Source organism: Strix uralensis, chromosome Z (assembly GCF_047716275.1).
Source record: "Strix uralensis isolate ZFMK-TIS-50842 chromosome Z, bStrUra1, whole genome shotgun sequence".
Lineage (NCBI taxonomy): Eukaryota > Metazoa > Chordata > Aves > Strigiformes > Strigidae > Strix > Strix uralensis.
In genome coordinates, this window is record NC_134012.1 from 72,588,959 (window position 1) to 72,605,347 (window position 16,389).

Here is a 16,389-nt window from a genome sequence, read left to right on the forward strand (position 1 = left end):
AAAAGGTTTGAAAGTCTTTCTGGTAACTGGTGAGAGTATTTATGCTTTTCAAGCTGCTGTATAAGCACATCATATTTTATGTCATTACTATTGGAAACAAAATTTTATAGAAATTTAAGTGAGTGCTGTAAATACCACTCAGTATTAGCTGTTGTTAAAGACTAGGCATCATTTAGCAAATGATTGCAGTTAAAGGTAACTGTGCTTAAGAGGATAGCCCCTGAAGAAACTTGCTGCGTTTGTGGGTAACATGCAATACATCCCCACTGTTATTTAGCACACTCTCCTTTTCTTTCCTTCTTTCCTATTCATTTTGCTTTGCCAATGGGATAATCTAGGTGAAGAAGAACTCAGGAAGGTCAGTTTTCTATGTCTGGGCCATTTCTCATGATCAGGATGAGTAACCACAGTTTCATATTAAAAAGAGGATTCCCATAATTACCTGGATTTAGAGCCATGCTGCCAGACCTTATCTGCTTCCCACACAAATCCAATGAGCTAGCCTGGTACAAGGGTGTGCACAATAAGTAAAATTCAAATGGTGCAAAACTATTGGTGTGGAGGCTTTATGTCCTCCTTGTATAGGCTGCATGAGTGAGGATAAATTTGTCTGCAAAAATGCCAAGCTGTTATCTTTCCTCCTGAAGATGTGGAAGGAAAGGTCCTCCTGCCATGTGCCTATATCTTTACACTCTTCTGTGGAAGTGCTTTAGCACAGGGGATTTTGCTATGAGTAACTGAAAGGATAATTACATATTTCAAATACCAGGTATAACTCTGTACTCTGTTTATCTTAAAAAATAGCAAGGACTGTATTGTTACTGTATTTTTTCAGACAACTTTTTTGTTAATGGCTTCCTACTGCCTCTGTTAGCAGATGGATACTATGAAGAACCTGGCAGACTGGCAACTACCAATCAGAAGGTTATTTTATGGATTGGCAAGGATTTTATATTGCCAGATGTGCCTGAAGTATTTCAGAAAAATGTATTTTTCTCACTTTTTTTCTCAACATAAAAGTTCAGTGTTTTCATGAATTTATAATGCTTCTAATATTCCACTGTCTTCACAAAATTAATAAATTTACTGCTACAGGATACTATGTAGCTTAATCAACTACACTGTGATCTCCTTAGGAAGCAAAAAAGCAATCGTATGTTGTGATAAGCTATCTTCTATTTCTGTGATTTTTTTCTGCTGATTAGCTGAGTTAAGTAATTTGTGGTGCATGTCTCAGTCAAATTAGTAAGGTATTCAAGGTAATAAATGTTCAGTTGGAGCACAATTAAAAAAATTAGGAAATATTGTGGCACTTATTTTTCTTTTAAATAGTTTATTTTATTAAAGGGAACACCTTCTGATTACAGTTCCTTGTTTGTTTTTTTTTTCTCACTTCAGTGGTTGAGAGAGCGAATTGTAAATTCAGTTAAACTGGGAAATTTGTCTAATAATGATAGCAAAAGAATTCAGGTTCACTGTTTCTTATTAATTTGATAAGGAGAAAAACTTTTTGTAAAATACTTGCAATTATCAATCCTGCAGTCTTTGGCTATGACTTGGGTTGCTTTTGTGGTTTTTTCTTCTCTTTTTCATGTATCCATATGGATATTAAAAATCCTGGCTGGGTACAGAGTTACCTTGAAATCAAGTCCTGGACTGTTACTATTTTTGTATTACACACTGCTTGTTATGTTGTACCTGGGCTTGAATCTTAATATGATTTAGGGTAAATGGAAAACTTGGAAGTAAGTTGTAATTATTGTGGAGCATTGTGGAACTCCCACTGTTCATTTCACAAGCCCCTTTGGCTGTTAATGATGATTCTGAAATTAGAAGGAACTGTCATTTTGATGCATAAATAAATGCATATTGCAATAGAAGCAATATAATCTAACTCCAGTAGTTCCGACTCAGAGATTAGGAGTCGTTTTGTTTGAGAGTAGGTGATGGGCAGATCTTCATACTACCTATGTTCGGGGCAGACACTCATCTGCTATTAGATGTGCATATGCCATTCAAGCATTCAAGCATTTGTCACCTCTAGGTTGGACAGCTGCAATGCTGTATGGGGCTATGTCTTGCTACATTTTTATAAAAGTATTTGTTGCTGTTGTTACTACTAGCTTCTGAGTGAAATAATGGAATATTTCTTTCGGTAACTTGGTGTTTTGAAGAGCTTGTTAGGAAACACTGAACAAGATTGTTCATGTTCATGAAGCAAAAGGCATCTCTGACAGTGACTACTCTCGTTCGCCTTCTCTCTTTGCTCCAAGCACATGCGTGCACCCAGCACTCCTGTTGAAATGTCTGTTTCTGACAAATCTTGGGAGAACTCAATACCCTTTCTTACACAGGGTACAGTAAAAAATTTTAGTTGTTAAAAAGAATTTTCTGACTGAGTCATAGAGAAGACAGAGGTACTTTAGGGAATATGGAAGAAAGCTTCAGCTATGGGACAAACCAGAAATATATGGCCTTCTCTTACATTTACCTTGAAAAACAGTATCTGGTAAAGATGTTGGAACCTCGTTAAATGAGTGAGGTATGGTCCCAGGAGTATGTAGCACTCTGCTTTTAGATTTATGTCAGCTTCCTGCAAGGTGCTGTTCAGCATGCAGAGTACTAGTTATGAATCTAAAACCTCTGAATGGGAAGGTATTCATTCATATGAAAGACTTTTTCCTCGGGGCATAGTACCATTAAATGAAAGAACACAAGCTGAAAATTCATTCAAGTATCAGAGAGTGAAGAGAAGGTAGAACGTTATCTAAGAGAGTTTGGAACTGGTACTCCCAAATCTTCCTACTTCAAGGTGGGCTACATCTTGGTATATTTGTTTCCTGAACAATGAGAGGGAGGATGCTAGTGGGAGCTCATAAATATCACAGTGTGCAGGAGCTGATTGGTTAGAATATACATAAAGTGCTGGGTGAAGAGGAGCTTTTTAAGAAGTACACTGTTTTATAACTATATTTTAAATGTTTCATGGAATGCCTAAAGATAGCATTTCTTTTTAATCAGGATATTTATTTGTTGAAATAAATGAATAATTTATTTACTTGCTATCTTGGTTGTATGTCTCCTTTCTGTGGATCCTTGTCAGGATGTACTTCAAATGGATATTTTTAGAGAGCAATGTTGGTCTTGGGGAATAATTGAAGCATAGCAGTAGGTGAGTTATATGTCCCTGTAGTTGGCCTTTGGACCTTTTGAATGTCAGTTTTTATAGTAATTTCGTTACTTGAAAACATGCCGTGGTGATTAAGTGTTCACATCTTTTATCCCAGAAAATCAGTTGCCATCTTTGCCTTGATCAGTCAGGAATACTGCAAGCCTTACTATGTTGTGTTCAGCTGTCTCCATGCTATACATAAAACAAGTACAGGGTAATTTTTCCATCTGACCTTTCTTCAGTCTGGTTTTGTCGCTACTTTTGTTAATGTAGATCAGGTAGTACGACTCAAAGGAGTCTAAATGCACGCCTTCTAAGTATGTTTATGGGTATCTGTCTAATTATTTGTGTGTTTATTTTGACAGTGACTTGTGTGCACATGTGTTTGTGTATTTATTTGCACGCCTGCATGTATTTGTCAAACTGCCTTCCAGAGTTTGCTTCTAAAATGTTGGACCTGGTTCTTAAACCTGTACAATCACTTTGCTTTAAAAGACTGGTGGCAAATACAGATAAGTGAAGGAACAACTGCAATCCAAGAGTGTTTTAGTATTGAGTGGTCTAAATGAACAGGTTGATAAAATAATGAAAACCAAGTATTTCAGTAACCAAAAATCACAGTGATACCTTTGAACAGTTATACCATTTACAGCATATTTAATTATAAAAGTATTTTATATGAAATAAATACTTGGGAAAATTTATCTATAAAAGCATCCTAGAACTAAAACAAAATAACACAAAAATAGTGTAAGAAAACATCTTTCATTGCTATGTATTGGTATAAGTTAACTGCCTTCAGCTGATTATCTCAATTGATGTTTAATGAACTTCATCTCCAAGCAAATCAAATCACAATCTGAGATACTTAAAAATAGAGTTAATGGCTAAACTTCCTGCATCAGAGCATGAAAATGGTGTTCTGGATGCTTTAAGTACTCAGGCAGAAGTGTATGTAAAAAAGAAATCTACTTGTAATAAGATACAAGGGTTACCTAATTTTGCACTGATAGAGGAGTGATGATAATATAAACAGTTTGACAATATGACCCTTAGCTTGAAAGTTCCATGTGCAGGATCGCTATAGATAAGACATTTTCCATAAGGATTTTACAAGCTTTTAAAAAAAAAAAAAAATTACAGGAGATCTCTAAAACATTCTAGGAAATGGATCTTGAAATAACCTTCCCAGAAACTGTGGGCTATTATAATCCAAGTTCGAGCAATTTAATGCATAGGAGTCATTTGATACTCTATTTTATTCAGTGTTGTATTGACTTCATAACATTTGACAGCAATAAATTAAATAATAATGGACATTTGAAAATAAACTAGATACTCCCTCAGTTTGTAAACAGTTTGTGATATACATGTTTCTATAGAAAAAAACATTTCTGAAATTCTAGATAATATAGTTACTGATGTAATAATTTTCTAAATAAAAGATCATTTTTTCAGTATAAATAAAATTCCCCAAAAGACACAAGATGGTGGCCTCACTTGATTTTTTGCACCAGTTTCATACCCAAACAGATTGCATTACGCTGCGAATACATATAAAAACTGATAGAAATCTGATATAAAAGCTGATACAACAACACAATTCTAGAGTAGCATTATCAGGCTCATTGTGTAAAGACTCATCCCTCTTTCCCCTGACTTTCAAAAGGCAGGTGTGTGCTTGAATACCTAACCTACATGCAAAGATACTGCCATGGGATATGCCAGTCATGAGTTGGTTTGTACTAAGCCGCTATCCAAATATCTGACAAGAGCCATAGCTGCATGTAGACTTTAGCACATGCAAATTATGCCCACTTTTGGAAGCAAGTCTAGAAGATTCACTTGAGTTTTTCTCAATCCTGTGCTAGATACTGTTATATTTTAACATATGTTCTAATGGTATCCCTCTTTTTCATGGAGATGCAGGGCAGAAATCTGGGTCAGTAAGTCTGGTCTTTTCCCAATATTAGCTAACCTTCATGTCATTCCTCTCTTGAATGACCCTGTTGAAGCCATCTCCCAGCATGCATTATTAGTATATTTTGTTAGCATTTTCCTATATCTTTCTACTAGTGTCATTAATGAAAATATTCAATCCCACCTATCCCTGAGCTGTTCATTAAGGAATCTTCTTTGGATTGCTGATGCTCTTTTCAACTTTCCCTGCTATAAGTTACCTTTTTGGTTCCAATAAGGCTTAGTTATCTCCCTCTTAAATAAGATTTTCCTGCTAACCAGTGCTAGTTGAATTTGCTTTACCACACTTTTTCATTAATATTATTTTTTACTTTGATTAGCTTTATATCTAAAATGGAACAATTAAGATAGAGGAAAATTAAAAAACACACCAACACATTATGAACTAGGTGTATTACAGTGATTAAACATAAAAAGATATATTGAACCAAACTTCAGGCTTAAATGAAATAAAATGTCTATGGAACAGATCTATGACATACAAGAACATAATCCTAAAAACCCACCTGACGCATAGGATAAATGTAAAAATAAGAATTGTACAATGTCTTTTATGATTAGCTGCATTTTCTCCCAGAACTCAAGAATAATTATAAGACTTTTTCCAACTGTTTATTTTTCCTTACAGTACTTGGGGTGTATAGAAGTCTTACGCTCAATGAGATCTCTTGACTTCAGTACTAGAACACAGATTGCAAGGTAAGACCTTGTACATGTATGTTTTTTCAAGTAACTTCGAATTGTGTCCCCAAAGTGGAAAGACCATGAAGATGGCAAAACACATAGTAAATAATTTTTGGATACTGTAAGTCCACTTTTTAATTTTGCTTTTACAGGTAAATCTCTCACCTGGTATTAATATAGCTCCAACAGGTCTTAAAATGTATTTTCTTCATGGTCTTTTGATGTGCCAAGAACTGCTTTAGAAAATTTTTGCCTGTTTGTTATGCTAAATAAGGCACTTATTTGGGTACCAATTTCATGATGTTTAAGCCAGTGAGAATTAGAATATGCTTAAAATCTACAATGCATTTGTCAAAATTAGTCTAGGGAGCTGTTTCGGAGCTGCCTGTTATAGGTTTTTATAGTAATTCCTTATGAAAAGATGTCAGATTACAAACTCGCTGTACAATGGATATAAATGAAAATATATCACTGCAATGACATCAGAGACAAATGAAAGAATGTTGTGTTTTCTAGACTATATGTAAGAAACAATAAGCTTGTATTAGGTTCTTGTTACAATTCTTTTAAACTTGTCATGGTATTTTTGTAAGAGCAGTACATAAGTACAGCACTGTCTCAAGAAGTGTCCATGAATATTTTTTTTCCTAGGAGACTCTTTTCTGAGCACTATAGAAAGTAAGTGTTTTGCAGGCATTTTCACTTGAAAAGCTGAGCTCATTGATTTTAGAGGACTGTACCACTGACATCTTCTAGCAACTGGAGACCGTGTTTTCAAATTCTGGCATTGATATAATGAAGTAATCCTTTCCAAAGGAACACATATAAAAGTGATATGACTGGATACAGTGCTTGAATTTCACCTCTTTGAGGCATCTTACAGTTGCTGATAGTCTATCATAAACCATTTGTCATACCATAGATAGCTAAGTATTTCTTTTATTAAATGAGAAAATTTACTTATTTTTAGGCTTGGATGATGATCATATGGTCTATATGCATTGACTTTGAATTAACACTTGCATACAGCAGCTTTGAATTGGACCCTGTAAGTCCTCAAAATGTTAATCATTAATTTGTCAAGATACTGCTTTGATGAGGTGTGTGAAAGCACAAGGACAGGTAAATCACAAAACTCTGGTTTTCAGGCAATGTAGACTATGGAGGCATTTGAGAATTTTACTGCTGCAGGTTTTTAAATCATTGTGTACATTTCTGTGGTATTTGCAGCAGTGAACTTTAAAATAAGCAGACTTGTAGTTCCAATGCAGGTGGCGCCTGTGTTTATCACTTAGAAGTTAAATGATACTGGTTTATGAAACACTTGTGGTAGTTACTGTTTTTGTATTCTATACCTGAAGACAAACTGAATTCAGCTTTATTTTTCTGCACAGTGTCTTTCACTATATGGCTTCATTGGATTAGTGTTGCACTTTTCCTATTATCTAGTTTAAAGGCATAACTCTGCCATTAATACTTAAGCACACTTGCTGATCTAAAGCATTATGGTCTGCACAAACAAAGTATCTTTGTCTTATAGTTCTTTCAATACAAAAACAATTCTTGGTTTTTACTGTGAAACAGACTTGGAATTATACTTTTTTCTAGTGAAGTTATAGCGTACTTGACTACATGGTGAGCATTTTCTTGTCTCATCTTCCTCTGACCACGTCTAGAGCACAGGATATTTTTTCAAGCAGGAAGTTGTGTATCTTCCTATTTTGCTCATTACTTTGCAATTGCAATTTTCAGTTTATCATAAAACAATGAAGACTCAGCGTTCTGATCATGTAGTTCCTGATCTAAAACTTTTAGAAAGCATGAGGTTTTAGGTGATTTTTGAATCAGGATCTGTCATCTTAATCTGCATTTCATTAATTCATCTGCTCTAGAAATCCGCATGCCATGTCTTAAGTTTTATGTACCCACATGTTTTGTCATGTAGCACTTCACACACAAGACTTCTATTAAGAAAATACTATTAAGGAATTATTAAAATTCACATTTGCTGATTAACTTGCTCATGTGCATTAAGAAACATAACAGGCCTCAAGGTATGTACTGAATTAATAAGGCTGATGTTCTGATATTACAGGCACCAATTCCCTCTTAAGAAGACACCTGGCACCAAATGATCTGTTTAGCCCTTTGATTTCAAATAAAAGCACCTGAAAGTTACATTTATGTCTACTATGTCATACATTTATATTTAGGTATGTCCATTCCTGATTTCTCTGCAGCCTGCCACCAGTAAGAAAACTGTCCTTGTAACATGATGGCTCATGATGGAGTGTGACTGTGGCTTGGGTCTGTAGATCTAGTAATGTTAGCTGTGACTGCTCCAGCTGGGGAACCTCGATCCATAGCTGCAGTAGAAGCTTCTCTGTGTATGGGGCTGTGTAAACCTCTCTGTGCCGTTTCCTATAACCAGGGAAACAGATGTCAAAGCAGCTCTGATCCCTTTCTGATATATAACTTCATAAATTGATCCTACTGCATGCATCACACATATTTTCTCCAAGGCCTTGCAATACCAGTCACAGAAGAAAGTGATCTGTCTTGGGCCAGTATGACTTCTGGTATTATGCAGTATTTACTAAGTATGATTAAAAAACAGTTAGAAAAGATGAACCAAGTTACCTGACTTAGTGTGGAAATCTGGATGCATCTCTTCCTAATAAGCACACATCGTGCTTGACACATACGCCTTTCTAGCACTGCATCGCATCGCTGTCCATGCCTGCTCTCTTACCCTTGCTTTTCCTTCATGTTGCACAGGTCGGACATAGGAAGTCAGCCATTAAGAATTCTACATTTAACTTTTTTCTGTCTTCTGGTTGTTGCATATGTCACTTTTTCTCTACTGGCCTTGAGGAGAAACAAAATGCTGAAGTAAGATGAGCAGCACAAATTCCTAGAAGAAAAAAACTTCTGTGGCTCAGTCTTGGGAGGGTGAGGTGTGTAGTCTCTGGCTCTGCTGCAAACTTTGGGCATTATTTTGGAGAAACCATTAGCACCAAAGACAACTGTCTGATTAAATGAATTAGTGCTTGTAAAGGGCACTTAAATTGTTGGGTGAACATTTAAAAATTACTTATCTGGAAATCTTAGCCCAATTTTTATCTAGTGTATTAGACACCCATTTTAAATAAGTTAGTGGAAGAAGGTTGTCCACATATTTTGAATGCTTTGAAAATCACAGCCATCGTAAATATATTAGGAAAGCATATACATCAGTGTATATGCATGGACCAATCTGACAAATTAACTGCGTCTTCAACTCCAGGAACTGGATCGAAGCCCCTGTGTAAACAGTGTGGTCAGTGGTCTTTCCTTCCTTGTCATAGTTGTGAAAAACCAACCTGTGCCATCTAACGCTGTTGTACCTGGCTTGTATCTTGGTTTTGTTTTGCTTTTTCACTTTCTGTAAGTTAAAACCTGCAGCAATACATTTATCTTCATGTGAAAGCAGGGAGAAAGCACTTTCACTTGTCGTACTCTTCACTGGATCTTAACAACCTCGGTGGTGCCGGACAAAAGGTGTTGTCCTAATTTTGGATCTGATTTGAGGAAAAATGAACAGCTATGTACAATTTATAACAGATTTTTTCCTTTATCATTACACATTTGAAGTCTCAAGATTCTTCCACTACAGGAGAAATAGGAGAACTAGAGTAATATTAATCAGTTGTATTTATTCTTTTCTGTAATGAATGTGATGTCATGTGAATTCTTGAGGAAAGAAATGAATGCATGCGCCAAGGGCCAGCAGTTCTGCATAATGATAAATAAAAGCCAGCTGAATCCACATGTTGCATCAAATTACCCAGTGATAATTCTTGTAATACATGTGAAGTCAAGATGACTTTCTTGGGCAGCAAGACGAACAGAAGCATTTCATTTTCAACATAGTGGAGGAACAGGAAGACTAGCAGGCGAGACTACTGAGCTAACCACAGGTGGCAAGTGGTCCTAAGTTCATCTGAAACCTACCATCATCATCACAGAAAGGGGGAACTCGTAAGCTTGTGTGGCCAGGCCCTTTGTTCTCTCAGGCTGTTTATTAAAAAAAAAAAAAAAAAAAAAAAAAATCAGGTAAAATTCTTTTGCAACATGTGCAGTGTTTGCGGTTCATATAATATGTTTGTATGCTTATTGTTAAATCTGTTACAGTGTAATGAGTCTTCACTACTGTGTTGTATGCATGAGTGTAGTTATGCACTGGTTTGAAATAGAATAATGTTGCATGCACTGTTTGTCGTACAGCAGTCTGTGGACTACAAGGCTGCATGTTCATTGGTATTTAATTGAATGCAATCAGTTTACTGCATGCAGCTTCAGAAAGTCACACCTCCCTGTGCTGAGTAAAACATCATACTGCATGCTGTTTTAATAGCAATTAGCAAAATAGATCAGGGGACTAAAATACTTTGTATCAGCAGTGGACCCAAATCCAAACTCTGATCCCAGTCCTCTCCGTGAACTCTGTTGGGCTGAACAATTTGAAAGAAATTCCTCTCCAAATTTGGGGCCTGAACTTTATTAATAGTGAAAACCAAACCCATTTATGCCAATATCACAAGCTTCTGGATGGGGGATGGTAGAAATCCAGATTTTAGAGCTGGGTTTGAGTCCAATGCTAAACAATATGAATGAAATTCAGTTGATGTACTGTTTCTTTCAACCATATCTGTATTTTTTGCAGAAATTCGCTGTCAGCAAGCATCACTGAAAAAAGAATGGAAGACACTGAAAAGGAAGAATGTTTCCCCTGGGGTTTTTGAAGGTGGATAGGTAACGTGTTATCTGCAGTGAATTCTGTATTCAGTCTACTCCTTAACATGCTCTGTTGCATGGAAGGTGAGTGTGGTTCACCCCTCCTTTCTGCTAATTGGACTCTGGATGTGGGGTAGTGCTTAGGGAATGGTGCTTGGGGGATGGCACAACATGCATAGCCAAACTGCAGTCTTGGATACACAGCTGTATGCAAGAAGGAATGTGAAAGAGAATCCTCTTTACGTGTGCACAGTTACTTCAGGGCCAAAGCTCGGAGAAGCACAGGGTGCTGACTACTGCTCAGTTTACCAGGAAGCAGGAATCTCCAAAGTGGATGGAGACATCCATATAATTCATACAGCGCACCTGTAAGTGGGGCAATGACAGCTATAGTGCCTGATATTATGAGAGAATAATTTAGATTTGCTGGTTTAGCTGTCATTAGCACAGAAATGGGTTAGAACAAATAGGGTTTTGTATGCTTAACACTGAAATCTTTCATTTTCAGTGTAGTATTAGTGGGGAAAATGTTACTTAGTATTTGGGTTAATTCAACTAATATATGGTAATGCAAAGGCCTAAGTGAGAGTAATTAACTGAGCTCCCCCATTCCACTTGGCTTTGTGAGAAAGCAAAAGAGCCTCTTGGGGATGGGGAACATGGAGAGTTGAAAGCCAAATGGTCAGGGAAGCAGTTATATGGGTATAGCTGTACTCTGGGTTTTCAGAAAGCTGGTGACTCCATGTGGTTCTGCAGAAGCAGAAGGACTGAGGCAGAGTGGTCTTAACATATTTTAAATGCAAATCACAACGCAAAGTTAACAACTGCCTAGCACCTTGGAAACAGAGACACTCTCATGTTCTTCTGCTAATAGCACCTAGCAGCTTGATTACACAGAGAAACGAAAGCAGAATGAATTTGAATGTCTTTTGTATGACATGTCCTGTCACACGAGACCATTCATCACCACTGAATGGTCCTTTTTGGAAAATACAGCTTGTATATTTATAAAATGTCGTATATCTTATGGGGTCATTCAGAAGGGCAGTGCCAGAACTTTAATCCTCTAATAAAAAAGAGATTTTGCAAGATACCTATCTCCAAAGTCCTGCTTTGGACATGAAGCCAATTAAGGGTTAGAGAAACATATTTGTTAGACTAGATTTTTTAATTTTATTTTTGTAAGGTTTCCTATGCCTTCCTTTGAAATATCTGCTATGGGCTACTCTTTAAGAGAGAAGATACTATAGTAAATGACCTGAAGCTGAATCCAGTTTGGAGGTTACTATGATCCTGATTTAGCAACAGAAGACAGTTTTACTTTCTCTCTCTCCATCTCCTTGACCACTACTAGGTTAATCATCTAGAGACCAGGCTGAGGGGAAAAAAGCCTGAAGGTCACAAAAGAAGTTAAAGGATTGAACTACCTAACAGATCTAAACCTCCAAGTACATTTTTCTTTAGTTTTTTGGTGTCATTAACCTTATTCTTGACAGATGGAGGGTGGTGCAGAAGGAAGGCTTTGTATACCCCCACTTTGTGTTCATAAAAGCTGCAACCAATATTTTAAGATGTTTCCTCTTTGAAAGGTACCCCAAATTTTGGACCAAGACTGTCAGAGTCTAAATAATGGTTAAATGCAGATGTATATGACTGTATTCTCAGCAGTGGAGGAGCAGCTGTATGCCTTTTTTGGCATCACCTGTTGGGGTCATACATTTGCCATAGCTAAAAGGACAAAATGGGTATGTTTGCTTCTGCTAAGCACAAATCTGTGTGTGCACACAGGGTGAAGAGATATTTCTAAATAAGGTGTGCTACTGGATAAACAGTTTCATTCTACATTTCCAAAAATAAGACCATTGTTCAGAACTAATGTGTTAGAAGAAGTCATCAAGATCAGGTAGACTTCTTTGTTACTGATGAATGAAACAGTTTCTGAAACTTACTTGCATGTTATAAAAGAAGGTACAGATTGTACTGAAATTGCTTCAAATATTCCTTAAAGTCAGATCATCTATAAATACTGAGAACAGAGCTGCCACTGAGCATACCAATAGATAAAAAGTTTCTCTGGCACTAAAAACAAGAGAGTCCTTTCAAGTGCATTGACTTCTGTTAGCGGATTGATGAGAGTCTCCCACTGAAGATGCAGGAGTGTAAGAATAACAACCATTGGAGAGATTGCATACTACATACCTAATAGCATGTGGTACTCTATGTCTAACAGTTGTCAAAGCCAACTCTTTCACTGTATAAAGTTTATTAAATAAACCAAAAATGAATTTGGCCAGCTTCCCTTCATTTTCTGCTTGTAGATTTTCTACACATGAAAAAACTCCGTTTCAAGAAACAAAATGAGGAGCTGAGAGGAAGAAAAGGAGGACTCGTCGTCTCCTTGCTCTATGAGTGACAACAGCTTGCATGTCACATCTGCCGATGTCGCCTCATTCCACAAACCTTTTCTTCCAGGCTTCCCATCACTTGTGCAGTCAGGACAGGCTTCACCTCAGTCAGGCTGGTGTGACAAATGGCATCACTTGGTCTCTGCGCCACTTTCAGGGGGGGCTCCCCCGCAGGGGTACTCCCTGCACTGTACTCTGAATTCATGGCAGTAGGCGCATCCACACCACACAATTAGCCTCCCCTTCCTATCTATACTCTCTGTTCTGTTTTCCTTAGCTACTTCTCCAGCCTTGCATCTTCCAGACATGGAAATGATGAATTTACCAGTTGGTGTTTAAGGTTCTGTAAACAGTAATATACTGGTTTAGTCTTCAGAGCTTGTGAATGTCCCCTGTTTTACTTCATACAGCACACGCTCATTTTGCCTGTTTTGCAAATGAACAAATAATATTTCAATTATTAAACAGATTTCTAAAAATGCATTTTTGGTCTCTGTTTTTTTCTTTTTCAGAAGCAAGTTATATTTAGTATAGACTTTGTTTCTTCTCAGCAAATACTGGTACAACACTTGGTAATGATTTGTAAATTATTTTAAAAATTTGGCAAGAATATAATACTGTTAAGAAATAACTGGAGCCTTCTGTACAATTCTTCTAGACATGTCATGCTTTCATTTAAAAAGTCCACCTTTTGATGTCTGTTTTTTTAACCTGTGAAGCCCTATGCTTTGGAGGTGGCAAAGATAAACTTGAGCACTATAGGATACTAGAAGATATCATCGAGAATATTAGTAGGTTTTAGGTCTTGTCACAGAAAACATTTCAAACTAATAACTAGTCAGTGTCTTGTCTCAATATTTGAGATGGCTATACTTTTTGCAAATGTGTTTAGAATATCTGTGCACTCTATATGTGTTTGTCATTTCCCTGAAATATGAGTTCCAGAATTCTGGTTTTTAATCAATTAAATCGTTTTAATTAAAAACAGCAACAACAAAAACTAGCATCACAGCCAAAAGAATCTTTGAAACCACAAGAAGGGATGGTATTTTCGTGTGATGGTGTATCATAGAGGAACAGATTTGAGCTTCCTGAGTGGGCTACTTTATATAACAGAGTAAAATATGACTAAAGCTATGAAAAATACCAGGGCATTAGCCTTTTTAATGGAACAAAATGGCAATGTAAAATGTCTTTTTTTCTGTCTCAGATGTCAAGTCACTTTAAAGCAGAATAGGTCAGCCTCAGAAAATACATATTGGTAATTTTTCACTCGATACATTTGCATGCTGAAATTATATTCAAAATACACAACACATTTTGTGCCAAGAAAATGACTCCACAGTATGACCATCTGCAAAGCAGAAAATACTCTTGGACAGATTTGGAACTCAGCATGTGGTCCCTACTGCAGACAGTCCAGTAGCTAATTTTACGAGAGATCAGGACAACTCTATACTGGTATTTATCTGAGCCTAACTAACAAAACAGCATGTGTCTTAGAAAGGTGTAATGTGTGTCTATGTCAAATAACTTTATTACTGGAAAGGAAGCAAATGTAGTCACATCCAACTTTCCCAAACTCTGTGCTGTTTAGCCATGCAGATATGTCCAAAATTTCTACTTAGACAAGAATTTGCATGCACAAGCCAGGTAATGGCACTCTCAACCTAGCAGTGATACCTATTTCTGGGCTTGATTTGTAGCTCAGGTGTTCATGCTGCAGAAACATTTGCAAATTTGATTTGCTGAAAAAAAAGCTTATGTCTGCCGCATGCTGCCTGGCAATGCAAGCTAGAAAAGTCTTCAGGATGTCCTTTCCACATCACCAGGCTATCTGTGTAAAGACACCTCCCCCAAAATGATCTAGAATATTCTGAACAGAGAGATCCAGGAACCTTTCCCTGGAAAAAGTGTGTATCAGAGCAATGGCAGATATTCAGCTGTCCTTTTTCTTCTTGTTTTCATCAGATACTTCTTCAAGACTCATTAACTCCCAGGTGGAAAGAGTATTGTGCCTTTTGTTGCAGGTACACAAAGAGTTGCTGTCAGGCCTCTCTGACCTTGCCTAGGCAGAATTGGTCTATGAATATATTTTTTGAAGTTCCCAGCATTTTCACCAAAAGGATTATTAACTTAAATCCTGCAGTTGCTTGAGTACGTTTAGTATTCAAGTTTCAAAAAATGAAGTTAAAATAATTGTGAAATTTAAGTTCAGACGTCCTGCCACATCTGAGATGTATCTCAACAAGCTGTCACTTTTCTCAGGTCCCTTCCCCCACTTCCAGTCTTCTTGCAGACTTTGGGACCACCTGACTTCAGTAAAACCAAGATATTTTACTGAAAGGAAGACAGTTGGAAAATCTATAGCACGTTGTTACTGGCTGAAAGGATGTATATCCTAGCTTTTCAGCTGCTTAGTGCTTTCCCTGCTCTGCCGAGACAGGGCGTACAAACAGTAACCACAGCTGCCTTGCCAACCCTCAGCCCTGGGCTTCAGCCTTTTCAGCTGGTGCATTTCCTCTCCTACACTCAAGTAGCAGTTTTGATCAACAAGGTCCTTGAGTCAGATGGGTCTATTGAGTAACACACTTTATGGCTGATTATCAGGAACTGGCAGGCTGAAGAGGTAGTAGCAAAACCACTACAAACCCCAGCCCTACACCAGAAAAATAACAAGTTTGTAAACGTTTTTTGTCAGGTGCTGTGGCCTGAAAATTTGTTTTGCTTCCTATCTGCTCCATGTTGCTGCTACAGAGAGAAGATAGTGGAGGCATATAGGAAGAGAAAGGAAGTTACAGTTGAATTTATCCCTCAAGCACAGTTCATATCTCTAAAATACAAATCCTTTTTGTGAGAGGCAAATCATATGAGGGATCTCAATGTGCTAATTGGACCACTGAAGGAGACAAAGAGGATGAAGTGATGGTGATGCCTCTGTGTCAGCAACTTGCAGCCAAAATGCCTGGGAAGCTCAGACACACCTGGTGAACAAGAGGCGTGGGTCTCAAAGACAGCAGTGGGCTGTGGACTGCCACAGGCCTGGACTTTCCACCTCACTGCCTCCAAAGGATTTGGTTCGGTGCAAGAAAGAGATGGGAAACCACAACTTTTAGCTCAATAGCAAGGCTGAGGGGATGGCTCTGTACAACATAATGTCTGTTTGCTTTTCCTGATTCAAAGAAAAGCATTTTTGGTGGAGAAGAATATTTATTTTTCCAGATTACTTTTTTAGGAGTAACCTATGTGTCAGTATCATGATGATCACTCTGTGTGATGCTTGCTGTGCTGTATTTCTAAGACACATCAGGGCTGCTTTTTTAAATCAACCAATTTTTACTTGCTCTGTAAGAATAGTAGCTACTTTATCTA

The 16,389-nt window shown here is 37.3% G+C and overlaps 1 protein-coding gene across 1 annotated transcript in view; it reads left to right on the top strand.

The window, feature by feature from the left end:
- SHC3 (SHC adaptor protein 3) overlaps positions 1–16,389 on the top strand; it is a 103,072-nt gene that overhangs the window by 59,683 nt on the left and 27,000 nt on the right. Inside the window, exon 4 of the mRNA XM_074856509.1 lies at positions 5,781–5,851. Within this exon, the coding sequence (XP_074712610.1) occupies positions 5,781–5,851 (71 nt within the window). The remainder of the gene's footprint in view (positions 1–5,780; positions 5,852–16,389) is intronic.